The 26,812-nt window shown below is 38.9% G+C and overlaps 1 protein-coding gene across 1 annotated transcript in view; it reads left to right on the top strand.

Annotated features, from left to right (window-relative positions):
• Positions 1-26,812, top strand: part of ABCC4 (ATP-binding cassette, sub-family C (CFTR/MRP), member 4) — a gene marked incomplete at its 3' end in the record, with an annotated part of 176,263 nt that overhangs the window by 79,340 nt on the left and 70,111 nt on the right. The window contains exons 16-18 of the mRNA XM_008574597.1: positions 254-291; positions 696-790; positions 2,665-2,811. Coding sequence (XP_008572819.1) covers positions 254-291; positions 696-790; positions 2,665-2,811 — 280 coding nt within the window. The remainder of the gene's footprint in view (positions 1-253; positions 292-695; positions 791-2,664; positions 2,812-26,812) is intronic.

Genomic DNA, 26,812 nt, shown 5'->3' with positions numbered 1-26,812 from the left:
TGGTATTGCAAGCACTTTACAAAGAGCTTCTAGAAAAAAGGGTATCTTTAAAAATTTTTAAATGTTTTAAAGATTTTAAAGTATAGTACACATTTCCTTGAGCTGTAGTTCCGGGAGGTTGGGCTTGGTGCAGACCTGAGCTGGAAGGAGCATCTCAGTCCTTTGGAGCCTTGTTTTTGATTATCCATTTTAGTGACTAAGAGTTTTGAGTTGGTGATCATGTCAGTGTTTCTTTGTTTTTCCCCTCTGCTAGGTTGTCTATGTTCTTCAGGACTGGTGGCTTTCATACTGGTGAGTTAGTTTCTCCCTGACATGAAGTGCTATGAAGTCCTCAGGAAGCTTTGCTTTTCCGCAGAGTTCAGGGGAGAGATGGAGTTTGTCGAACCTTCTCTTTTCATCCTCACTCACTTCACCTGAAGAAAAACTGAAGTTCTTACTGGTGGAGTCTGACCCATAATGGTTTCTACCCATGTCTAAGCCTCATAGCCTGTTCTTGGATGGTTTTGAGAACTCAAAGTCACCATTCAAATTGAATTTTTGTAAGGTGGATGTATAGAGGACTGTGAGCTGGGAATTATTTTCCAGCATAAAACATTTCTCCCAAATTGAGTTTTTTTTTTTTTTTTTTTTTTTTTGTATTTATCTACATTATATCTATAGCTTAATATATATATTTTTTCTTTCCTGTTCCATAGGGCAAACAAACAAAGTGCACTGAATGTCACTGTAAATGGAAAAGAAAATGGAACTGAGAAGCTAGATCTTCCCTGGTATTTAGGAATTTATTCAGGTAAAGTTTAATGATTTGGTCTATTATATGAGAGTCTGAGATGCTTACAATGAGCCTGTGTGAGTAACTAGGGCTTCCAGGAGTAATTTGGTAATGTCTTAACAGATTAGGAGTCTGTGTCGCATTTACTCTGTGAATTAATTAGAATAATTATTTTTTAAATCTACTAGAAGAAAGAGGTTGAATGAAGACTCTTAATTTGCTCTGTATTGGATTTTGAAAGTTAAACCAGGATTGAGCATTCAGAAAATCAGCCACTGGAAATATGTGGCTATTGTCTATTCTAATAGGTTGCATTAGCTAAATCTTATATCATTATATGGATGGGCAAGGGGATTAGAAACGGATCCCCACCCTGTGGTTCGGATTGTTCCAATTCTGTCTGAATAAACTCTGGCTTTTATTGAACTTGGATGAAATCCTCTGGCAGCGAGGTCCCCCAAATAAAAACATTATTCCCTCACAGGTATGCAAAGCTTCCTTCCCCAAACTGCTCATCTCTCGGGCTTCACTAATTACCTAAGAGGGAAGCTAAGCAGGGAAAAATCCAGTGTCTGGGAATTAGGACTCCTTCTGTCTCTTACCTAGAGATCACAATGTTATCGCGTCCCCAACTGAGTGATTAATTTAATGTTTGGCGTGCCAGACTGATATTAACGCCATGCTCTTTCTTTTCGCAAGACTGCTTAGAATAAGCGTAGCATTACATACCTTTTGAAGGAAATCCTCGTCTAAAATTTTAAATATTTCCACAGGATATGCTCATACCAGCTTTCCTCAGAGGTAGAATGCGTTATCTTTGTAAGAACCTGCTCATTGAAATTTGGTATTTATGAGAGTACTTCAAAAAGTTCATGGAAAGATTTGTATTATCTTTTAATTCTATTTTTCCACAAACTTTTTGAAGTACCCTCATATTTTTGTGATCACTTGCTAAGAAATCTAAATGCATGAGCTGTTTACCTTACAACTTGGTGGACTGTGTGAGATCTAAAGGAGGAAGAAAAACAATTCTATTATATGCGTATATTCAAGTAGGTTGGCAGTTTAAGGCAAACGCCTATTGATGGAGTTTAGGATTTTGAACAGCTTTCAGAGGTTAGTTAAATAACAGTGATGTGTTGTCTGAAGGGCAAATATCTACTACAGAAGCCACCCCTACTCTATTTAGCATTGTGAGTCAAGAGATATTAGGAAAGCTCTTTTAATTTCTATAGGCACAGTGGGTACGCATTCATGTCTTCGTAAAATATATAATTTGAATCGTTAATTTAAAAATGCTTTGTGTTTAATCACTTAGTGGGAGATTAGCTGCTTATTTAGATTATTTTATGTTAAAATATAATTTGTATTTTCTTGCAATTTAATTATTTAAGAGGTTTTCTATGTGCAACTTAATATGGTATTTTCAAATTCTTTAAAGCTACTTGGGCATTTTCTACAAGGAAAAGGTAAATCATTTCTCCTGTTCCCTATTAATATCACATGTTGGTATCAAAACGTACCACAATTTTAGATTATGGGACATATTGTAAATAGTAAGATTTGGAATATGGAGAAGGGAAGATCAACTACTTTTTATGATCATCTTTCTTTCTTCTGAATTTCTAGTAGAACTTGCAATTGAATTAGGAAAGCTTAGAATGAAATTGTAGTTTACACCTGAATTTTTTTTTTTCTGTGTAGTTTATGTTCAGTGAGAGAAAAGTAAACTATTTTAATTCTTGTTTGTCAGTGTATCTTGTATAAATACATTTTACTTTTGTAGAATCCAGATGCTTTATGGTTACTTTATAAACTGCCTGACCTGCTTTAGCATTGTTAAAGAAAATGCAGAGGTCCTGTGTTCTCTGAATAGTATTTCTTTATTTCAGGTTTAACTGTAGCTTCCGTCCTTTTCGGCGTAGTGAGATGTCTGTTGGTATTCTACGTCCTTGTTAATTCTTCGCAAACTTTGCACAACAAAATGTTTGAGTCAATTCTGAAAGCTCCAGTATTGTTCTTTGACAGAAATCCAATAGGTAAGTCAGACACCAAGTTTCTCAGTAAATATGTCTTGTTAACACATTTAGGATCTGATTACATTTAGTTTTTGAAAATGGAGGGGATGCTTAGAAGAAAATCACTATGCATGGTGATTCATTTTCTACGAAAAGTTTCACTGATAATTTTCTCCTACCAGAGAAAATCTGCATGTAGGAGTCATACGATCTTTTATTCCAGTTTATGTGTGTACGTGTGGAAAAATAAATGAATTTTTTTTCTTTTCCTTTTTTGCTTTTTTTTTTCGTGACCGGCAACAGATCGCAACCCTCAGTGTCGCGCCCGTACCAGACTGGGACCGGCAATGGGATCGCAACCCTCGGTGTTGCGCCCACACCTCGCTCAGCCAGTGAGCGGCTGGTCTGTATGTGGGATCCGAACCCTCGGCGGGAGCGCCGCCGCGCTCCCAAGCGGCACACTGTAGCAGTGCGCCACTGGGCCGGCCAAAATAAATGAATTTCACTTTGTGGAATGATTTAGAAATCCATTTGTTGTATGACATATGAATCCCTACATTCCATGCAGACATGTTTAAATGTAGTTGAATAGTTGCTGAAACATTGGCTGTATTTATATAGTATTAGGCTATGCAACTTTGGGAAGGGTCTTCTTATCAGGAAAGCTCTCTGACATAAGACAGGCCGGCATTCCTTTCTTTCATTGGGAGGCTTGTCCATTTTTGGAACTACAAAGCTCTTGAATGTGCTGACTATGAGGTTTACTTGAAATGTTAATGAAGAGTTCATTAAAACCCATGGCTGGTAAAATGTAAGCATCCCCTTCAATAAAAGTTTTTTTTTTTTTTGTCCTTTTTGAGACTGGCCGCACTGCTCTCAGCCAGTGAGCGCTGTGAGCGCACTGGTCATCCCTATATAGGATCCGAACCCGCGGCAGGAGCGCTGCTGCGCTCCCAGCGCCGCACTCTCCCGAGTGCGCCACGGGCTCGGCCCAATAAAAGTTTTTAACTCTATAGTTTTAAAGTGGACTTGTAGTTGCATAGTAGAGGCGTGGTGGTACATGCCATGCAGACCTTCAGTAGGTAGTTTCTTGATATGAGTAGACCTTGTACTTTCCAAGCAGGTGATGCTTCTGCCCTCTGGCCCTTTGGCCCACCGTGCTTCTGAAGGTAGCCTCCTGTACCTGGGTTCCTATGGACAGTTAGTCACCACCATTTAGCCCGTCCCTGGTCAGCTGGGTGGACTTGTGGTGAGGCCCAGAGTGGCTTTTTTTTGTTCAGGTAATTGACAGAACCTGTAGCGGCAGGGAGGTGGCCTTGAGGGACACCTGGTCATTTAGTAGCTATGTGACCAAGCCCAGAGCACATAGATACTACTGGACAGGCAAATCACAAAGCAGAATGTTGTGGTTAAAAGCATGGACTCTGGAACCAACTACTTGGGTTCAGTCCTGGTGCTAGTTACTAATAGTGATAGCTGTTATATTAATACCCATGTGGTAGTTACTTAATTTCTGTGTGCCTCGATTTTCTTATCTGTAAAATGGGGATACTGTTCATACCTACTGTACTGAAATATTGTGAGAATTAAGCAGGTTGATACATACATTCCCAGTGCTTAACACAGTGCTCAGCTGCAGCGTTGGTACCTAACAAATGTTAGCAACTGATGCTATGGTATCTCTGAACTTCACGTTCCTTACCTGTGGGATGGAAATAACTCCGGCCTTTCCTCTTTTACGTGATTATTATGAGGATTAAATAAGACTATTCTGAAAAGCATCTTGTGTGGATTTACTTAACAAATATTGTTTAGTCCATGCACTATGCGAAGTACAAGGAATTGTAAACTGCAGAGGCCTACAAATATACAGTCTGATTATAGCTGTAGTTAGAAAGTGATTGGAGGACTTCTGTACTATTGCAGCTATAAAGTTGCTCCACTTTGCCAGTTAATTTGAAAACTACAGTCATAAAGTTTGGAGCATTAAGTGGGACTGCATTTCTGTTATCACAGGCCTCTGAATGCCCGTGACTACATTTAACCAGGCTCTTCATGTTCAAGACCTGTAGGCTTCTCATGCTGATTTATTTATTATTCAGGGATTTGGGACCCAGTCTGAATCTTGGAGGTCGCTAATCTTACAGCAGCAGACTAGTGTTTATCTTACCTCCTCCTCCTATATCTATTAGCAGGACTTTATCCCTTCAACATGTAGAAGCCTAAATAAGTACTTCAAAGATAGGCCTAGTTTGCCCAAAATGTTTAGAGGTCATGAATTATTTGCTTTTTTTGGCGGTAGATTAAAAATGTCTTTATTAAAAAATTAAATTAAAAAATTTTTAATAGTAGATTTCTAATTTTCATTTGGATAAATTTTTTGTACATTTTACAATAGTGAAGGACACACCAAATCTATGGATTATGCCTCATTGTTTACACCATTGATTGTATGTACTTCAGTGGCTATATAATACATTAAAAAAATTCCCCTCTAGAGTAGCAAGGTAGACATGCTTGATCTTTCACTACTGCTAGATATATATGTTAAATGTATATAAGTGCCCTCCATAATGTCGCACCTCCCTGAATTACAGATTGTGTTCTCTGAGCAGCATAGAGACCAGGAAGTGGTCTTTTTTCTTCTCAGTACTTAGTTATTCGGAGCAAGCTCTCAGGGGAGTCCCAGGGGTCAGTAAGTTTTCTCTGAGCTCAGCATGAGGACAGCCTCCCAGATTTTAGAAAACCTAGGGAACAGGAAGGATTTTTGCCAGTGTGTAGTATCCAGTAACCTAGACTTATAGAAACCTCACATAGAGCCCTACAGGATCTGCCCCCTGCAGAGCTCTGCCTGGGGCAGCTACAGCCCAGCTTGGACTTGAGGAGGTCTGGGTAGAATTTCCTTCCACCCCCATCTCCAGTTGCCACTTGTGCTAGGATATTTTCAGTGACCCTGATCTGGAATGTAGAAATGTCGTCTTCATTCATTCACGAGTGCATCTGCCTCAGGTGTACTGTCTTTTTCATTGTGTCTCCTCCCAGATCCTTCCTCATCCATGTTAATCCCTGGGAGAGGAGACCCTTTGTGTTTATACCCAGGGCCCCAAACATTCCATGGAAGGTCCTGAAACACTGGCTGCCTGCTGTAGTTCGGTTTCACTCATTTGGAGTTAAGAAGAGTAAGGTAAACCTGGAAGGTGTATGTTTCTGCTCAAAAGTGAAGTTTCTTTGGCTGCACTTAAACCATTCCAGGTAGCTGTTTCTAAGAGAGAAGGTCATGCCTCTCCAACGTGCAAGACTTTATGTTACTTTCTGTTTTGAACCCACGCGTGAAGTTCGCCTTAGTCCGAAGCCTTGTTGTCTTTTGACCTTTTGTTGATACATCTTAAGCTGTCTGGGTAAAATTCGAACCAAACTAGTGTGTGGCCTTAGAAAGACAAGAACCAGTTTTCTTTTTCCCTCTTCTTTTTACCCTCATTCCTCTCACCCATCTCTATTTTTTCTTTCCTTCTGTGTATTTTGGTAATGGTATTGCGTGTGTCTGTTAAAGATCGTCATGTTTTTGGCTGCCCCACACTTCCTACAGTTTTGGATTGTGACTTGAGTTTCGTAGAACATTTGCAGACGCGTTCTGATGCCACTCGCCACATCTACCTCTTCCAAGTCAAAATTTGCCCTCTGTCTTAGCCCCATTGCAGTTCTATCAGATCTTAATAAAAGGGTAACACAAATCCCAGGTTAACACTAAATCATCCAGAAGTTAAGAGACGATTTCTATTTTCAGTGCAAATCATGTTTTCCTTGCATGGGCAGAATCCGTTTTACTTTTGACATCCAGCACAAGAGGGCAGCATGCTCTGCGGTATTTCAGGGCTCTAATATAAGAGCAACTCATTGCAGAACCTGCTTTTATTTTAAACCTTTTTGGAAATTCCATTTTTATAGCTTGGGACTCTGTATTTTGGTATGTGATGATATGGAATTTTAAAAGCATTTTCGTGGTTTATTATGTTTGAAACATTAAACTCTTTGTTAAAGAAATATTCACAGTGTTGTCCTGGAATACTTAGCATTTCCAACAAGGTTATTAAGGTTTCCTAATTAACACCTTCTCAACTAGTAACTGGAATAGGCAGACGCTGACATCTTGACTGTATGTATTTTAATTCCTAGAGAATAGATTATGGTCATTTGTATGATCTGTTTCTCTTTTCTTCCTAAACACAAGTTTAGGGAGAAGAAAGATGACCACACATTTTCTTTAATTTTCTTCCATGCCATTAGAGTAAGCAGAGACATTTTATTCTTAGCAAGTCTCTCCCTTTGTTTGGGAGACAAGATGAGTGGTTAGTTGTCCTGTTTTCTCATGCCCCATGATAGTGACATTAATCCGTGGCTGCATGCATTGACTCTAACGGATTCCAGATAAATATTTGTTTGTTTGCTTTCATTTTGTTAATTTGGCTTTAAGAAAGTGGCCACCAGTGTCAGTAGATGTGTTTGTTTCTTGTCACAGGGAAGTACAAAGTTAATATTGGGTTATGGCCAGTATGTTTGTAGCACACAGCTGGTTTTTGTGCAGTGGGGTGTGTGTGTGTGTGTGTGTGTGTGTGTGCTCATTTACACATTCTACAATGGTAAAAAAGGAAGTACGAATTTATATCATTTTTTTCTTGGATTAAGTTAAATGAGAGCTTGAACACTAGAAAAAGAAAAAAAGAAGCTTGTGACTACTTCTGTGGTTGCTTTTATTCTTCTGGGTGTTCCTGGTCCTTGAGGTGTGGAACATGAATGGTAGCACTAGATTTTCGGACAAACGTACTCTCGTGTCCTCCCTAATCAAAAATCTAAGAGTTGCCCTAAAGATTAAGATTTCCAGCTTGACTCAGTAGGAAGTTTGGCTTGTAGATGATTTCACAAATGTAAAATATCCTAAATTAGGATGTGTATCTTATAGGGATCGGGTCAGGGTGGGGGAGCAGGGGGAGGGTGGTAGTGGTTTGCACTATTGTTCTGTTTCTCGAACCTGGAGAGGGACTCCTTGGAATCCATGGCCAGTTGCTAAATAATTTGCAGAGAAGTGAAAAGTGAACTGGAAGCAACACGGGGAGTTACTTTACTGTCAGAAAGACTGTCTTGCTATACTATTTATAAAATCAGTTGGCAACATACCACCGCCTTGCCAGAAAAAAAGTCATCACTAGAGAAGAAACATAATTGTAGGGGCACCTATCTGTCTGTTTATTCAGTTCAAGTGACCACTGGAGTTAGTGCTAAATGCATATTTTTAACAAGTATAATATTTCAGCACTGTCAAAATTACTTTGACGATAATAGGCCTGTTAAATTATAGCTCTATAAGTTAGGAGGTGGTAAGATGGCTCTGCTTAGCACACATTAATCTTTGCCTGTTCACACAAGTGATTCTGCTGAGCAGGTAGCATGTTTAAACAAGAAATACTGGTCTTAAAACCTCTGATTTATAGTCGGTGTTGTTTTGACACTGCCTCGTTCAGACGATTTACAAGGCAAGGCTTCGTGTTAAAATATTTCACCGGTGTCATCATTCGTCACTGACATAAATATTCAGTAGTGATGCTGGAAAATTGGTAATATGCCCATTCATGCCAAATCACTCGCTGTGTTTCCTTTCAAGTGAGATCTGTTGTGGATATGGTTAAAAGACACTATGATTTTTCTTCCTTGAGAGCAGATGAGCTGTAAGAAATTGAGAATAAGAATAACAACCACCCTGACAGCTTTCGTGCAGTCATCTTGCAGAGGTTGCTTTTAATTCTGGCTCAAGTCCTGAAGGCTTTCCCCCCTCCCTTTCCTTGCTTAGTGCACATTGTAAAGAACATATTTATATGTACATTAGTTAGTTTAAGAGGCTTTTTGTGTTCAAAGGAAGAAGTTAGTCATCATCAGAAAAGCTTTGTTGCAAAACAAAAACACACATTTCCCCTTTCATTTTTCCTTGTTAATAATAACAAATGCAAGTGACTATAAAGGGAATAACACAAAAGATTGCATCAATCATAATGATTCTCAATAGCCACATAAATATTGTTTTTTCAGGTTTGAATGAAACAGCTAATAGTTTGAAGTAGGTGTGGTAATTAAATCCTGTCGAGTTGTCACATATTAAAAATAATGTTTTTTCACACAACAATGGTTATATGTACTTAAACTCTTATCAGGGGTGATATTAAGTCATATTTTATGGGAGTTGCTCATTTACTGGTAATAGTATCATAAAAGCCTTTGTTATGAGTTTAAATAGTTACATAGTTACGTATATTTGATTGCTATTGTTATTTTGTCAGTAATCTTTATAAATGAGATTATGATAGCATTTGTCTACAACCAGTAAATATTGCACTATTTTGGTATACTTTTAAAATCTATTAGAATGTTCTGAGTATTCTTAATTTGTGTTTTTTCTCCATAATAAATTATACATGGAGATAGTGACAACTTAATAACAGAGAAAACACTGTGTGGTTGTCCAATAAAATGTTAAAAAGATAAGATTTGGGAAGCTTGTGCCTTGTTCAAAGTGGTAATCATGTAATATTTCAGGAAATTATAAGGATGACATTTTACTTTTGTTTTATTATTTTCCATTAGTGTATATAATATAGTAAGTGGCTTAATAACAGGGCTGTGTTCTGAGAAATGTGTCCTTAGGCAATTTTGTCACTCGAACATCATAGAGTGTACTCGCACAAACTTAGATGGTATAACCAACTATAATCTTATGGGATCACCATCATATATATGGTCCAGCGTTGGCTGAAATGTCATTATGTGGTGCATAACTGTAGATGTAAATATATATACACATATATGTATATGTGTGTGTATGTACGTGTATTTCATAATAAGTATTTACACTTAGTATATGTAAGTTCTCCGCTTCAGTCTAATACAAGGGTACTTCAAAAGGCTCATGGAAAAATAGAATTAAAAGATAATACAAATCTTTCTACAAACTTTTTGAAGAACCTTCATTTTGATGGCTATGGTGTTAATGCCCCTAGTTCCTAGATTTTTATTGGTTTGTTATCTGTGTTGTCTTGGCCTGCAGCTAACCTAGAACTAGGTAGTCTTTGGTACTTAGAACTTGGCTAGTGTATTCCAATGTATTGTGTTAGTATGCCCAATAATTTGGGGTTATCTATGGGATATGTGATTGATAAGAATTCAGATGTTGTCATTAAAGAATTCTCCTCCCCTACTGTTAGTTCGACATTGTAGCTCTTTGTGACTGTCAGAAATGTGTCGTATTACCTTTATGACACAGTTCTTTGCTTCTGTACAACCATTCCAAGAGAAAATGGAATAGTATTTCTGGGCCAATTTCAACATGAATAAATATTGATAAGTACATTACTGAGTGCCTAATATGTGCATAACCTAGTTTTCTGATACTAATTGGAAGTCACTGGGGATTTGCTGGATTGAAATTCATTTTTATTTTGCTATAAGATGAAGTGTTTCCCCTCAAAGATTTGATTTTGAAGATCTCCTGTGACACCATGGGGAGAACTCTGATTTCCCTTTATAACTGGAGTTTTCATATTCCGTTATTTCATCCCCATCCCCTTTATTATAAACATTATTATTTATTTTGTAATGAAGAAACTGAAAAAAAAAATCTGAGTATTTACAACACTGAGTCTGTGGCATTTTATTTCACATAAAGTCTAAAATCTTGGGGGGCTTTCATCAAATTTTTGATAGTACTTATCAAAATTATGGTTACATATATGGTTTTATAATTTAGGTCATTATGTGTTTCTGCTGCCAGTGTCTCCTGTCAGCTTTGTGCTGCCTGCCCTCTTGGAGCTTGCTTATTGTTCCCCTGAACCCAGGATTAGACACATTGTAGCTGATGAGTAAATATTTGTTGGCTGGACAGAACAAGGCTGGGTTTCAGGGGTGCATTTGCATCTCTCCAAGCAACTCCCTTAAAGAAACAATGGAACCTTGCAGTGTTGAAATAAAGTGTAGAGCCCTTTTGTCTTACGGTTGGTGTTTATATTAAGTTGAACTTTTCACTATAATTTTTTTCAAAAGTATAATTTTTTAGTAGATTATCTGTGGTGGACTTTGTTCGTGGTATATGATGGTCTCAAGAGAAATCCATACATGGGTTCTTTGGAAGCTGTGATTCATGAAACTAGACTATCCGTGGTTCCAAGTTCTCCTGTTGTTTACCAGTCAAGAAAATGAAACTGTCAAGCATGTAATAAATTTCCTTGGAGTTTAGCGGTGCATTGAAGATGACTTTTGGCACTTTTGTTGCTTAAATATTTGGTACCTTACAGGTTTGCCTTATAAACTACATGCTCATAATCAATCCATTTCAAAACATCAGTAGTCATTTTTAAACTATTATTGCACAGGGAGTTGAGATGTGAGGTTGAGATGTCCCAGTTCTGCTCGGAACGCAGCTTTACCATAGCTAAGCCAGTCATTTGGCTTCTCTTGGCCTCAGGTTTCTAACAGGTAAGAAGAGAGGCTTTTTCAGTCATCAACTGTTGATTGATTATCTACTGGTTGTCAGCCGTGGTCCCAAGTATTGGGATAAAAAAATCCTTGTTTTCAAGGCATTTCCGAACTTAAATAATTGTAGACATTGGATTATTTCTCAAAAACCATCCTGTGTCAGTATTCTATGATTCCATATAGAAAGGATACGTATTAAAAATTAATACAGCTGCAGAATGGAGATCTAGATACACATACAGCACACACACTTAAGAACATAGCCCCGTGGTATATCTCTTCTTCATAATCACAGTTGCATAAGTAATTGGCTTTGATTTCATAAAATTCCCCAAAACTGTTCTCCTGGCACTTCAAGGTGAATTGTTTTGAAAACGAAATCACACCAGTGGGAGTATGAGAGGTGTTTAGGAAACCAAAGTAAGTGATTCTTTATTTAAGATCATAATCTCTAAGCTTACAACAGACTCAACACAGTTTCTAACCAGGTGCTTGACTGTACCAAGATGCTTTCCTGACCCATTGGGGAGGGTCTGGGTACTACAGCTCAGCTCAGGAAAGGGTGTCAGGGAAAGAGGAGGAACTTCCAATGCTGCCCTTTATAAGTACCTTCATACACTTTGGACTTTTTAGAAGTCTTGACAGGAGATAGAACATAAGCAATGATACTTTCCCTATAAGTAATGCTATCGTGAAATCAACTGTGATCCACTGAGAGTTCTCATGGTTGGTAACCAGGATTAATCTCTGAGAAATTTCCCCCTCATTTAAGTAGAAGCTCTTTAATATCTAGAAAAAAAGACTTGACAATCTTCAAAGTACATTTTGAGTGGAAGTTTATTAAAATATTGTGGTCATGTGGAAGCTATCATAAAATCACGTTTTCTGTTCTGGAAATATTTTCCTTTCATTTCTTTTTTGCATTTGCATTTTAATAGATTGTATCACATGGGCAGATGTTTGAACCACTTGAACACCTGGAAAGTCTATTTTAGACTTGTTCTGGTGTTTAGAATAATCTTTAGGCAGACATTATTTCAAATACAATCATGCTCATCATGATGGGAAAATTCTGCCTCCAGGTCTGCTGTTGATAGAAAGTAGGACTATGGAACAACTTGTTAATACATCAGTAGAAACCAGTGTATCTGCTCTGTTTGATTTTCACCCTAAATCCCTGATTTCAGGATGTTTGTCAGTAATTAGTTAATGAATTTTCTGTGAATGTTAAGTGGAAGTTTCTAGAACTGTTCTTTTGAGTCAGTGGTTTCATTGCTCACTCTGATTGAAGCGTATAATCAGAGCATAGAGATTTTGAGAGTGTGGTAAGAAAAACAGTGCATCAGTTCTTTGTGTTTGCACAAAGACATTTGAATAGACGCTGCAGTGTAAGTTGATTTGTCCCTAAACATGTTTTCTCATGTAGGAGGGTACTTCACAAATTTTGTGGAAAACTAGAATTAAAAGATAATACAAATCTTTCCATGAACATTTTGAAGTACCCTCATATATAGCTCCGTATACCTAGATTAGCAGCGGTGCTTTGAGGCATAATCAGAATCATGGTTAATTTTTTTCATTACTGTTAAATATTTAAAAGTACAGTAAGAAGGAAATGGTTGCTTTCTTGTAAGTAGTCATTATTTAAATTTTTTTCCCTCTTTTTTCTCCTGTTGTTGTCACAATGGCCTGGGCTTATAAAATTTATTTCCTTGGGGGAACTATAAATTTATTCTTTCCTCTTTGGAGAATAAAATGGTAGTGACATCTTAAAATTATATCTCATGCTAATATAAATCTCTCTATTCTCTTACTTAGCATAAAAATGAAAAGGGAGTCAAATATGGTTTAATGAGTTCTACCAATGAGCTATATCGTAGACAGAAGTATTTCGTACTGGTGCCAACTTTTGAAAGTTAGTCTTGACATGGTCCTGTAAACGAAAGGCAAATCAACACATATTTCAGGCTGCTGAGTAATCAGTGTTACTAGAAAATTGTCCTTCCCTGTCTTCAAGATTAATGAATAGTTGTTGACATAAATAGCTAGAGTAATAAAGAGGAACACTTGTGTAATCCAGACATCGGCAGTTTATTGTACAATCAGATAAGCTGCTGCTTATTAAGGAATTGTCAAGTCTTTAGACCTGGTGAATAGATTTAGCAAATTTAAAAAACTGAATGGAGGAAGCTTTAATTCCTCTTGAAGCCACATGTTCTAACCACTCTCATCTCCTTTCACACACTCTCGTGAAAGCTATAGGCGTTTAAAGCTTAATTGACGTGGCCTTCAGGTATGTCTTCTTCCTGTAGTTCCTGCTCTGGCAAAGCAGCTGTATGTTCTAGATGAGATTAGGGTTTGAAATTTTTTATATGGTAAAATGAGTACCTCATAGTTTTTAGATAAACATTGGGTATTTTTTTCTAATATAGCTCATCTTTTCTCTCCCATTAATTCTCACATTCACTTTTGATTTGATGTTAGATTAGAGACAACTTTGGTTGTCATTTAAGATTCTCTTGATTGAAACATTGATGTTTCACATCTTAAATATTGATGATGATATGTGTGTGTGTGTGTGAGTGAATAAAAGAGAGGGAATTTTTAGTTAGATTGTCATACTATATTAAGATTTATATTATTGGATTATACTAAAGAGATGTGAAATTTAAAGTTTGAAAATTAACTAGCAAATAAGGTAACCTTTGACTTTACCCATCAGCAAATGGAAAGATTTTCCTTCATTTCCTAGTAGTGTTTTTTTGTTTTTTTTTTTCCTTTTTGTCTCTTTTTTTCGTGTCCGGCAATGGATCGCAACCCTCAGTGTCACGCCCGGACCGGGACCGGCAACGGGATCGCAAACCTCGGTGCTGCGCCCGCACCTCGCTCAGCCAGGGAGCAGGAACTAGTCTGTATGTGGGATCCAAACCCTCGGCGGGAGCGCCGCCGCACTCCCAAGCGGCACACTTGTAGCAGTGCGCCACCGGGCCGGCCCCCTAGTAGTGGTTTTGAACACTATATGATTTTGGATGCGAGATATGGGGTGGTAGAAAGCATCACTTTGAAATCAGCCTGCCCGAATCCCAGTTCTACCACTGACAGACTGCATGACCTTAATTACTTAACCTCTTTCTGTCTCAATTTATCTGTATAATTGGGATGGTAATAATAGTACCAACTTTTTTGTGTGTGAAAATTAAGAGTTAATTTATGTAAAGCATTTAATTTGGTTCCTAGCACATTGCTCACATTGATTTGTTTCGACTGTTTCAGTGACATAATATAATTTTAGTGTTTTTTTAAAAAAATTTTCAAATGCCAAATGAATATGCTAGTTTTGATAAAATAATGGGGGTTGAGGAGGAGTGTGTGTGTGCTTTCCAAGATGCAAGGAAAAATAGATAAATGACCAAGACTAACAAGCCACAGAAAATCAATAGTATGTGTTTTTGTTTGCTTGCTTTTGTTTTGTTTTTGTTTTTGTTTTCAGTGGAGCTTAGCTTCATTCCAGAGTTCATTTTAAATTTAATTTGGTTTTGCAATGAGAGCTCGATTTTGCATATAAGTACTAAACATCTGGTTTACTTTTTGTTTGAAAATGATATGGCTGAAGTTTAGTACAGAAGTATATTGTATAATTAAGCAAAGACATTTCGAAATTTTATAAAATAAGTTCTATTTAAATGGGACATTGGAATTATTCCAGGGAAGTGGATATACTTCAGAGGAGTTAGAGAAACTTATTATTTTTAAATAATACTGTAACTGATTGAAATGTAGAACTTCTGTGTATTCACCTTTTTCAAAAAGCATGAAAAATGACAAATTTCACAAGTGAAAGGTAAGGTTGACCTAAGGCAGTTTTAGATTGTTGAGGCTTCAAATTTTATTCATGGGATATTTTTAGAGACATTCTGTGGTTTGTTCACTCCAGTTAATTCTGGGCAATCCTTCTGCATTTCCATCAGATGGACATTCTGATACTTCAGAGTTTCCTCTTGCACAAAATACAGTTAAAAGCAGCTTGGGAAGAAAATGTTTCCTTGTTAGTTCTTATAAAGTATTGATTATATTTTTAAGACATTTAAAGGAATAATAAACCAAACAGAATAAATACAACTCTTCTACATACACTGTCTCATGAATATTAATAAACTAATAATTTACCTATTTTTTTGTTGAGTGCCACTTTTATTGTTTTGGTGGCTGGCTGGTACCAGGATCCTGAGCCCTCGACTAAACTGACAACTTAAATGCCGTAAATTACTGACAGGATATAATAGCACTGAGATATATCAACAAATAGGGTTTTGGGTGGAGAGACCTAAATGAAGACAGAGCACTTACTAGTTTACCACCCGCCTGGCAGGTGTGTCTTAAGTCAGGGAGCATGTAACTAGTCCTGAGTCTTAGGATTCATCGTCAATGTCAGAGAGGCCCTCATTTCTGAAATTCAGTGACTCCATCATTCTGTGCAAGTGGCTTAGAAATAACTTGATAAAAGCTTAAGAAAACTAAAAACAGGTTATTTGTGAAGACGTCAGAGGACTTTTATGATAGCAATTTCCCTCCACCCTCTAATGTTTTAGGGATCTGTTGTATGACTGAGGTTTCATCTATTGGCAATTAGAATCTAGTTCCCTATCAAATTGAGAATCAGCCAGAAGTATTACAAATTCGGAATATTTCCCTATGTCTTGTCATTTTATAGCATCATTATACATTTATTTGACAATTGAAACGTATCAAATTTTGTCACTTCCATCTCATTTCATCTGCAGTAGCAACAAAAAACAACAAGCAGTCGGCTGCGGTCTCTGTGCCTCTGAGCGTCCATGCAGCAGGTCCATGATCTTCTCTCCCTTCTTGCCCAATCCTCTTGTTATTGTTCCTGTCGGTTTTTATGTGGCAACCATAGATATATGATGCCTGTAATTAAAATTAAAGAACCAGATTGCCACAAATCATTAATCAGAATGCAGATTATAACTCAACATTTATTAAGCATCTCCATATGCCAGTGTGCTGGGAATTTTGCACAAGTTAACCAGATAATGTATTCTGAATTCTACATGGACATTTTCTAAGGGTATGTCACCCATTCCTATGTATTACAGTATTTTACACTATAATAACACTTCACCTCTTCAGGTAAAGTTTAAGTTATGTTTAGTATAGTATTTCCTGTGCAATGAATGGGGGCATCATATTCATCAAATATTTTCAACATTTTTTAGATGGATATGTGTATCTGAATGTGTCTTTGTGTGCATATTGATATATGAATTCTAATTTCAGTTCCAAATGTGAAAGTGAGTAAGGAATATTCTGTTTATTCAGCTTTTACGTGAACTTTTGTGCTTTTTTCAATTTTCAGAAGGTTTTTTGCATTTGAAAATGAATTAGCCCCACAATGGGAGAAAGAAAGTTTAACTCTGTAAGAAAGGTTACTGTTTCTGAAAATTAAATGATCACTGTAGCCTCGTCTCATGGTCCTACATTTTCTAGAGACTTTTGCCAGTACATTGTCATGACTTTTTAAAACTAGTTATAGGTTAGGAAAATGTTAGCTCTGAAATTTACAGTATTTAGTGTTATAGGAGATAATGTGGTATGGTGATATTATAGTGAGCTCTTTGGCATTTGAGTCCTTCCTGGGAGTAGAAATAATGTAGTATTTGGTATGAACCTTTTTTATTTTTTTTTTAATACAAAAGAGGGGAAAGGAGACAGAGAGTGTCAGTTCTCAAATTTTATTAAATTAGAAGTACTGTTAACTATTCCAAGATGTCTTTGATCATTCTCATAAAGATCAGTTTTAAATTTAATTACACATTCACTTGGAACTCTTTATGGAGGCTATTTTGGAAATGCAGTTAACTGTTTCATAGGATTCATTGTTGTTAGACTTTGAATGAGATTAGAAGAGGGTGAGAGATGCTGGTAATAGGAGTGGACAGAATGCAGATGACAGAAGTTTCCTGTAGGAAGAACACAACCACATGACTTCCCACGTGGTAGGAATCCCATCTGGCTGCTCTGTAGGCCTAAAGAAATGTGCAAAATATAGATTAGGGGGGTTCTCCTGTTGGTCTAGTGAAGATAAACCTTGTTCCTAATGTTGGTACCTGTTGTTGGTAGTTCAGTACTAAACTTAGCATGGGCCTGGAGCTCATGATGGCAGCATCCTGGAGTCATAGATGTGCCAAGCCAGATGACATCCTACTTAAAAACTTTGGTACATGGGTCACTTTTCAGCTAGTTGGGTGCAAACCCCCACCTTCACCTCTATCATTATGGTGATGGGAAAGACAGGTATTTTCCCTCTGTCTGTTTTACTGCCTGTGTCTTAATTTTTTTGCAGTAACATTAGAGTTTTGCTTTCTTACTTGTTTGTCCTCTAGAGAAGAGGGTGACTATAGTCATTGATAATGTATTATATATTTCAGAATAATTTAGAGAATATATTTCAAATGTCTCACCATAAAAAATAATAGGGTAAGCCAGGTGATGGCTGTGCTAATTAGATTGATTTAATCATGCCGTATTGTATACATATATTAAAACATCACATTGTGCCCCACGAATGTATACAACTATGATTTGTCAGTAAGAAAACAGTATTGGGAAGTTTGCTGGAAAATAGTGTCTAGGAAATCTTATTATTTAGTCTTTACAAGGCCTGCTATTTTATCATGAGACACTTTGAGTTTAGTCATACACTTTTTTTTACAGGTAATATAAGGGTAGGGTCTAATCCTAATTTGGGCCATCTTTTTATTCTTTGTTGTAAAACTTAGGTGTATAACTTAGATGTATCACTATTTCCTCTGCTGCTTTTTTGTTTCTTCTTTTTTTTGGTAGCCAGCTGGTCGATCCATGCTCTAACCAACTGAGCTAACCAGCCAGCCCCTCCTTTGCTTTTGAGAAACCCTGTTTTCAGTTTCCTTTATGTTTTGATGGTCTTTTTTAAAACTTAGATATATAGAAATACGAGTAGATTCACCAAACAAGCCTGCCATTTGCTTGGATGACTGGACCAGCTTCCCTTCTGTTGGCCTGAGGTAGTGTGACTCGGTGGTATTTTCACATTCCCCGCAGCCTCATTCCTAAGGTTTGTTTCCAATATTGGCTTAAGCATATTAAGGTTAGTAAACATGTCATTGATACCACCCCCTACCCTGTGTAATCTGCAACTCAGAGAGGTGGCATGTGGCGCTTTGTTTATGGTACATTGTGTGTGCTCTGTCTTGATAGTGCACCTCAGAAGATTCTTATGTTCTTCGGCTTTTTGAACCTTTCTATTTTCTTTGCTGAGTTTGAGGACACAGGCCAGGACGATAAATAATGCATCTAGACAAAAAGTTAGGGAAACAAAGTGAGAGTCAGTGAAAAGTGAGTTGACCTAAAATGTCTAAAGAATAATGTGTTTTGATCTGAGAAAAGAAAATGCTGCGTTGGACTGTTTTCTCTGTGAATGTTTTTTGATTACATCTCATGGCACTGGTATCTTGACCCTTGCAGCCTGAGCTGGCTTGGTGCCTTTGCTTTTAAGTCATAATGTCTTGGTGAATTAAAGCTCTTTTATTCCTTCCTGATGAAAATATTAGCAATTTCAGATTTGTGGCTAGTGGATCTATTCAGCTCTAAGGAAACCTTCCAGTGATAAGCAACACGGCTTTTCATCTGAGGACATGGAATCCATGACTGCCTGAGAGACTGGGATCCTGTAGTGATTTTGTTTCATTATGAGCCTACACCGGTATTATTTAATGCAACCAAGTTTTGAATGCTGGTAGAGAACACAGTTAAGGTCATGGTCTGAAAGGACTTTGATGTCCTGCAGAAGCCTGATTTTCCTGTAACATGCATGAAAAGCTTGTGCAGGATAGCTCGTGGGAGATGAATATTTGTTCCTGTAGGTTACAATAGCAGACATAACCTGTGAGTGATGGAGAATGTCGGGCAGAATATAGATTTGGAGGAAAAAGGGGAAGAACTAGTACAAAAAAATTAGTCATGGAAATCCGTAAATATGAGGCCAAGAATATTCCTGCAAATGTGTCAGCTGGGTTTTAGCAGGACAGATACTTTTGCAGATCCTGCAAGTAGAGAATTTCTGATTTTTTTAAAGTTCAACTAAATGATTTCCTTATAGATTCTAAGCCCTTTGCTCCTTACATAGAAAATTTTACTGTCTCCTTAGTTCTCAGATTTTCTTGTTTGAGAGAATGCAGAAAAGGCAATTATTCTGGAGATGTCTTTTTAACACGCCATAAAAAAGTACATGTTGGGTTCTTACGGCTACCATCCTGGTGCAGTCTTTGGTAGCCCGAGTTAATAAGATAGTTTGCTGTTTGTTTTCTTTGTTTTTGCAGGGAGAAAACTTTTAATTCCATATCAGGTTTTAATGCACTTGACAGTTTTTTGGGCTATCTATAGCTTGCTGTTTTGACTATCTTTGTTGCCACTTGTGTAGAGGCTGCGCAAGGTCCATGGACTGTCACCTCTCCCAGGTTGTACAGAGAATGGAGAGATCTCCTCCCCACAGTTGAGGAAGGCTCAAGCCCCGAAGGCGTGTGGAGTATCTGGATGGCAGGAGTGCCCTGGGCTAGGGGTGATGCGTTGGATTTTCAGTGGTTGACGTCACCAGTGAGGAGAGACTTTTGGAAGCAGCAGTACCAAAGGCAAGGCTGAGGAAGTGGACCTGTTCTGAGTGCGATAGGGAGAGAGGGGGCGTGGAGTCGGTCAAGGCCACACACGGGACCCATCTTTGGTGGTGGGTCATAGAACAGAGGTGAATGATACCTGCAGATCTGCAGGGCAGCATGGAATCCGCGAGAAGTTTTCCATCTGCGTGGTTGCCAGCTCCATGCCGAGGGATGTCCCAGCAGTCGTGGAAGCATGTATTGGTGCAGATGTGATAAACCACCCACACACTCAGCACTGAAACTTTTCTTGTAGAAAACCTGCTGATGTGGGCAGGTGGACGACTATGAAGTGAGTGGGAAACAGCAATTGAAGGTGACATAGGATGGTTAAATATCTTGAGGCTGCAAAGAAGGAACTTAGAAGGAAGAACACGATGAATTTTTTTACTCGTTGAGTTTAAACAATTTCTGTGATTCCTGCTTTCCTTGAGGTGGAGGCAGACAGTCCCATAGAAACATGCATGTCTCTGAGCGCTTGCAGCCCCATTGGCGTGGGCTGTGGGGTGCTGAGGCAGGAAGGGCCCCTGGGGCAGGGGGTATTTCCCCCACCTCACACAGCCTGCCCTGGTCCTTCTGTAACAGTGCCAAGTTTCTGGGTTGCAGCTGCCACAGGAGCCTGCTGGAACATTCCTCTTGTTTTGAACTCGACCACTGCTTTGTTGTTTTTCCCCACCTTTTATTGCCATAAGCCTTTGGTGACCTCTTTGATCCCTTCTTTGGGTGGTCAGTGCTGCTCAGGCACAGCAGTGGTCTCCATTCTCATAGTGAAGTTCCTGTAATGTCTCTTTTCTGAACAGGTCAAATACCAAAAATGCCGGTTTCTGAGCACATTCACTTAATCTTCTATCTGTCCATTCAGAAATACTTATCTGGAGTCAGGCACTGTGTTTTGAGCCAGGCCAGGGAGTCATCACAACCTGTGTGTCTTCTGTTCTCATGGACTTTGCTGCCTAGTGTGGAAGGACCCTTAATAAGTAACACAGATTGCCCTTGGGATCGGCTCCGTGGAAGCACAGGACCAGGAAAGGCGAGCGAAGCAGATTTGGGGGTGAAGGGCCTCTTTTGGCACTGACTTCGGGGTGGGTAGTTGGGGTGATCGTGGGCCTGGAAATAAGGAAAGGAGGCCGCTCATGTGGTGTGGGGTGCATGTGGGCCAGAGTGGTAGGAGGGGACAGCAGGACCAGGTCACCTTAGATCACTCAGGGCAGGTGGATTTTTCACTTTATCCCCAGAGCAGTAGGGAGTCTTTCTGTGTGGTAAGATTCCTGATAACATGACCTCTCTATGCTAGCCGAAGCTCCGTTTAGTCAGGGAACCTCATAATGGGGTGGGTTGGGAGCTATTTGTTTGAAACATAAAGGTATTTTAACATGTCACACGTTTTCGAACTCCTAGTTCATGTTAACCACCTGGTTTGTGGCCATTTTAATTCTTTGGTTTTAGTTTAACTACATTGGATATAACCATGGCAGATTCTGTCTTCTCACCGTTTATTGCACCTCACAAAAAGAGGAAACCAACATATCTTATTATACCTTTAACCCAGAAAATTATTGCATAATGAGTTAAAAATCTGTATTTGCACAAACTTCATTTGAAACTCTAGCACAAATGAATATATTGCCTGGATTTATTTTTGTTATAAATAGTGGCTAACATTTCATAAATATTCATCCACCACTGGTTATTTAAAAAGTAAATTGCAGTCGAGTTTTAGTTCTAGTAGAGTTTAACTTGCTTCTTTGTAGAGAGGCAGCTACAGAACATTAGCAGCTCCACTTTCCATGCAACTTACAGACTTGAGTTTTCTAAAAGTTTTATTAGTATCAGAGGGGCTTTATCATAAGGAAAGAACAGGACATTTTTTCATAAAAATAAAAATGCTGTTCAGTGTTGTGTTTTTTCCCCCTACCCCCCCCCCCAAACCAACAATTTTGGTGCTTAGTCAGGGTTCCAGATGTTTGTATGTATTTATTCATTCGGATATTTATAGTGTTCTCTGTCAAGCAGTTTGCCTCCCTGGGTGCATTCCAGAAATTTTAAAAACATACATGGCAAAGCCACAAAGATCAAAGACCTGTGTCTTACGAACTCTTTGTAGCACTTTAGGCCAGTCTCTAAAATGATTTACATTAGAACAGAATAAGAGCTCTTGCTGTCCACGTTGTGAGGAATGTTCCGGAGCGGGACTTCATAACTGGTGGGATTTGAGCAGAAGAACCTGTCCACACTGTCGCATCTCCTGTCTCCTGTACTTACACACTTATTGTTGATATTTCTGTTCTTTCTTCCTTTAAAATACAGGAATTAATTGTTTCTCCACTCTCCTTGAATTTTAATTCTGCTGCATAGAATTTCGGACTGCCCATTTAAAGTATGGGCTTCATTTTCTATATTACTTTTGAAATATGTAATACCTCCCATGTGAATGGGAAACAGCAAGACTGTTTCTAGTGAGAGGTTAATGCTGCTGTGACTAGCATCTCTGAGAGAGGAAGTGCCTGGAGGGTTGAGGCCTGACACACTCCGCCAGAGGCAGGACGATAGGACACTTTCTTCTGTTCTGAGTCAGAAAATCTCAAGAGCAGATGGACTTCTTGGATGTCCTTACTTGCCTGTTTCAAGGATCACCGATTTGGCTTATTGACTCATTGGCAAATGTTGTAAAAGTAATCGGATAGATGTTTTCTTGCTTCAGCTCGTTACAGCAGGTTAGGTGTGTGAAGGGACAGCCTTGAAAAGAAACCGGCTCTCCCCTCTTCGTGCCTGCCTTGGAGATAGTGCAGTATTCTCCACAGTGCAAACCATGTAAACTAAAATGTTCAACTTGCTTTTCTTCATCCCCGGCCCAGCTCTGGGTTTCAAGTAGTGTGTTCTTTCCACGTGAACACAGAAAACTTTTGCAATGGCAGTGCATGCTTATAGTGGCATACAGTGTTAACCTGGTAAGGTTTTTGCAAGTTGGGCATTTGGCAGGTGTTTTAGTTCGTTTTGTGTTGCTATAACAAAATATCACAAGCTGGGTAACTTATAAAGAAAAGAAATTTGTTTCTCACAGTTCTGGAGGCAGGGAAGTCCAGTGTCAAGGTGCTGGCACCTGGCACCCACCCTCTTGATAATACATTAATCCATTCATGAGGGCAGAATCTCTTATTAGATCCCACCCCCCAACACTGCTGCATCGGGGATTAAGTTTCCAGCACCTGAACTTTGGAGGGGCACATTCAACCTGTAGTAGCAGGTCTGCTCTTGGGCATCCCCCCCATGACTCGTTACATTTTAAGGTGTTTGATTCTCTACCCCTTTTTTTCCTCACAGTGTGTTGCTCATCTTTAGATGAGAGAGTAGAAAAGGGTCACACTCAGGCCAGGTGACTTTAGCTGACAGGGCTGTGGAATTCTGTCTTCTGCAAGTTAGCATATTTGGAGAGGAACCTTTTGGCTTCCATTTGAGACTGGATCTCCTCAGAGGAACTTAGTGCCTTCAAGAATAGAATTTGGCATAGGCTCCCTTTGCTGCCAAATTGTGCTAGGAATACCCTCAGAAAGGCAACTGTCTGCTGAAACCAGAATTACCCAGATTCTTTTTTCTTAAATTTGAGATCTCATTTACCAAAAATAAAAGTCTTGTTATCTATACCTTAAATATTAATAAAATTATCTAATCATTTTTCTACTTAATGCATTTTATATTAAGTTATATCTGAAAAAAATCATGATTTACTGACATTTAAAAATCTGTCATGTTTTGTAGAGTGTAGCCTTGTAACACCAAGGTCAAGGGTTCGGTTCCCTGTATAGGCCATGTTTTGATTTTGTGAAATGTATCTTAAAACATAGATTGAAATTTAACTAGAAATAGAAGCTACTTTCATGACTTAAGTTTTAGAATTATTTCAGTCCTGAAGACTAGCTAAGGTATTTTTTAAATATAGTTTTTGTGTTCTATAAGTAATGGTTTCAGGTTATTATTTACAAGCACATTTCATGCAATTGCACAGAGTAGGTATGGGTGGTTTTTGTGTCTAATAATTGAAATTTATTAAATAAATGAAGAACCAAACCAAATATAATTGTCAGAATATTCTTTCTTTCTTACATTGGTATTTAAAATGCAAGCAAAATCATAATTTTCTATATGCAGTTTATGGACATTATTATATTTTACCTGATCCTGAAATGTAGGGCTCAGGGAAAGAAACTTGAGTTTGTGAAATTACAATTTTTATTATGGTTTTCCCCATTAACTTTTTTTGGTTTTGACATTGTTCTCTTTTACTTTGGATTTTTTAGCTAAGGGTCTAAATTAAATATGAGCGAAACCAGAAGCAGTTTAAAGTGGTGGAATGGTCGGGCTCATGCTGGTGTCTAGTGGAGATAGCTAAGAGGAAAATGAAATAGCAAATGAATGTGTCTCGCTGATCTGGTCTCTGCTAACTGCCATCAAGGCTTGTTTAGAGGTTTTCAAACAGCCTCTGCCTAAGAGAGAAAATATTTAGCTAATTGTTTTACTCACTGCCTTTCAAAAATACAAATTAAGACAGATGATGCTGTTTGCTGTCTTGCATGACACAACACTCTGTGGACAGGAGTCTCTCTATTCTAGACTAGTGGTTTACGGTCTCTTTTTTTCCCCCGAGTTCAGAAATGATCAGACCAGTTGCAGATGTCCTGACAATGATGCCCACGCTCCTGAGAGTTGTCCCTGCATGGCATTCCCTTTGGCATTGGGTGCTGCCTCCCCCTTCTCCCATCTCCCACACCCCCACACCCCCATGCCCCTACGTCCCCACGCCTTTCCAGAACATCCTTTCCTTCTCTTCCTGCCCACTGAGTATCAAGAATCAAGGCCTTTGTCCTCATTTAAATGGTTCCTAGGGGCTGGCCTGTGGCTCACTCGTGAGAGTGTGGTGCTGATAACACCAAGGCCATGGATTCGGATCCCATATAGGGATGACCGGTTAGCTCACTTGGGAGAGCGTGGTGCTGACAACACCAAGTCAAGGGTTAAGATCCCCTTACCAGTCATATTTAAAAAAAAAAAAAAATGACCCTAGGATCACACTTCCCTCCGTACATGTTCTTAGGTCTCCTTTTCTAAAATAATCTCTCTGTGGCATTTTCCTTCTTTAAATTCATGACTAGTCTTTCTCCACCTTCAGTTAGTTACATTTTCATCTTTGCTTTTCATTCCAAGAAACACATCCCCTGGAAGTGCAGAGAATGTTCATACTACACTGTGCAGATGTTGGAGGGTGCATGGCTGAGGTACCTTTTCCTCCCCCATCCTGGCTTGGGAGCCTGGGGGCTTCCTTGGGCATTCTTTGGTGGTGTTAGACCTTTACTGGTTAACATTAGAACTTTGTCTCCAGTCTGTGGGTATTCCCCCCCCCTTTTTTTTTTTTTTTAGTTTTGGCATTTCTTCATCCTCCATGTAGCTTTCTGTTCTTCGGTTATATAAACTCACAAAGGCCAAGGACCATTAATACCTCTGAAGGGCTCTTAATCAGTTTTGGGGGTATCGATGACCGACATAGGTGACTCGAAATTGTAGGAATGGGAAACTTTCTTCAGTCTGTAGTTGTGTTGATTTAGCCACATCATCCAGGGGGTTGGAATTCCATTTATGTTGATCCTTTGCATCTTAACTTGGAAGTTTCTTCGATGGTTTGGGGAGTGAGCCAGAGGGGCGGGGGTGTCACGAATTTCGAGAAAGGTCAAGTGCTGCAGTGTTTTCTGAAGGTCAGCCAGTGCTTTGCAGAGTGCAGTGCTTAACCGCGTTCTCCCCTCTCCCTCTTTCTCATCTGTGTGTCGGGTGGCGTTTGTGTTCCCCGGCATCTCTGCCATCACCAGCGAGCAGCGTTGTTGTCATCCTTGTCCACTTGGCTGTCCTTACCCTACAGAGAGAGAGTTCGTTCTTCTTTGCTGGGGTGCTGCCTGGGACTCTGGTACCCCTGGTCCACCCAAGTGCTGTGACTCTCTCGTCTCCCTCACCAGGTGGTGACAGAGGGGATGCCACAAGTTTCCTTCTGTGGCCTCAGCACGTTGGGTGCTGAGTGTACGTGTGGAGCCGAATCCTCTCAGGCTGTTGCTGGGAACAGATGGATTTGATGGATAGAATGGACTCTGAGAAAAGGATAGCAAAGTTTGAATCCTTTTTTTCTTTAAAAAAAATTTTTTTTAATAGTAGCAAAATACACATAACATAAAATTTACCATCCTAACCATTTTTAAGTGTGGAGTACAGTGGCATGAAGTACATTCACATTACTGTTCAGCCATCACCCACATCCATTGCTGGAACTTCTCCATCTTCCCAAACTGATTCTCTGTACCTGTTAAACACTAACTCCCCACCGCCTCCCCGCCATCCCTGGCCACCACCATTCTACTTCCTGTTTTTATGAATTTAACTACTAGTACAATCAGACGATATTTTTTCCTTTTGTGACTGGCTTATTTCATTTAGCATAATGTCTTCAAGGTCCACTTAGGAGGTAGCATGTGTCAGAATATCTTTCCTTTTTAAGGCTGAATAATATTCCATTTATGTATATTTCACATTTGGTTTATTCTTCCATTGCTAGACACTCGGGCTGCTTCCACCTTTTGACTGTTGTGACTGGTGCTCTTGTGAACATGGATGTACAAATACCACTGAGTCCCTTCTTTCAGTTCTTTTGGATATACCTAGAGTGGAATTGCTGGGGCACGTAGTAATTCTATTTCATATTCTGCCGTACTGTTTTCCACAGCGCCTGCACCACTTTACCATCCTACCCACAGTGTACAAGGTTT

Source organism: Galeopterus variegatus, unplaced genomic scaffold (assembly GCF_000696425.1).
Source record: "Galeopterus variegatus unplaced genomic scaffold, G_variegatus-3.0.2 Scaffold1070, whole genome shotgun sequence".
Classification (NCBI taxonomy): domain Eukaryota; kingdom Metazoa; phylum Chordata; class Mammalia; order Dermoptera; family Cynocephalidae; genus Galeopterus; species Galeopterus variegatus.
This window is presented reverse-complemented; position numbering and strand designations above follow the sequence as displayed.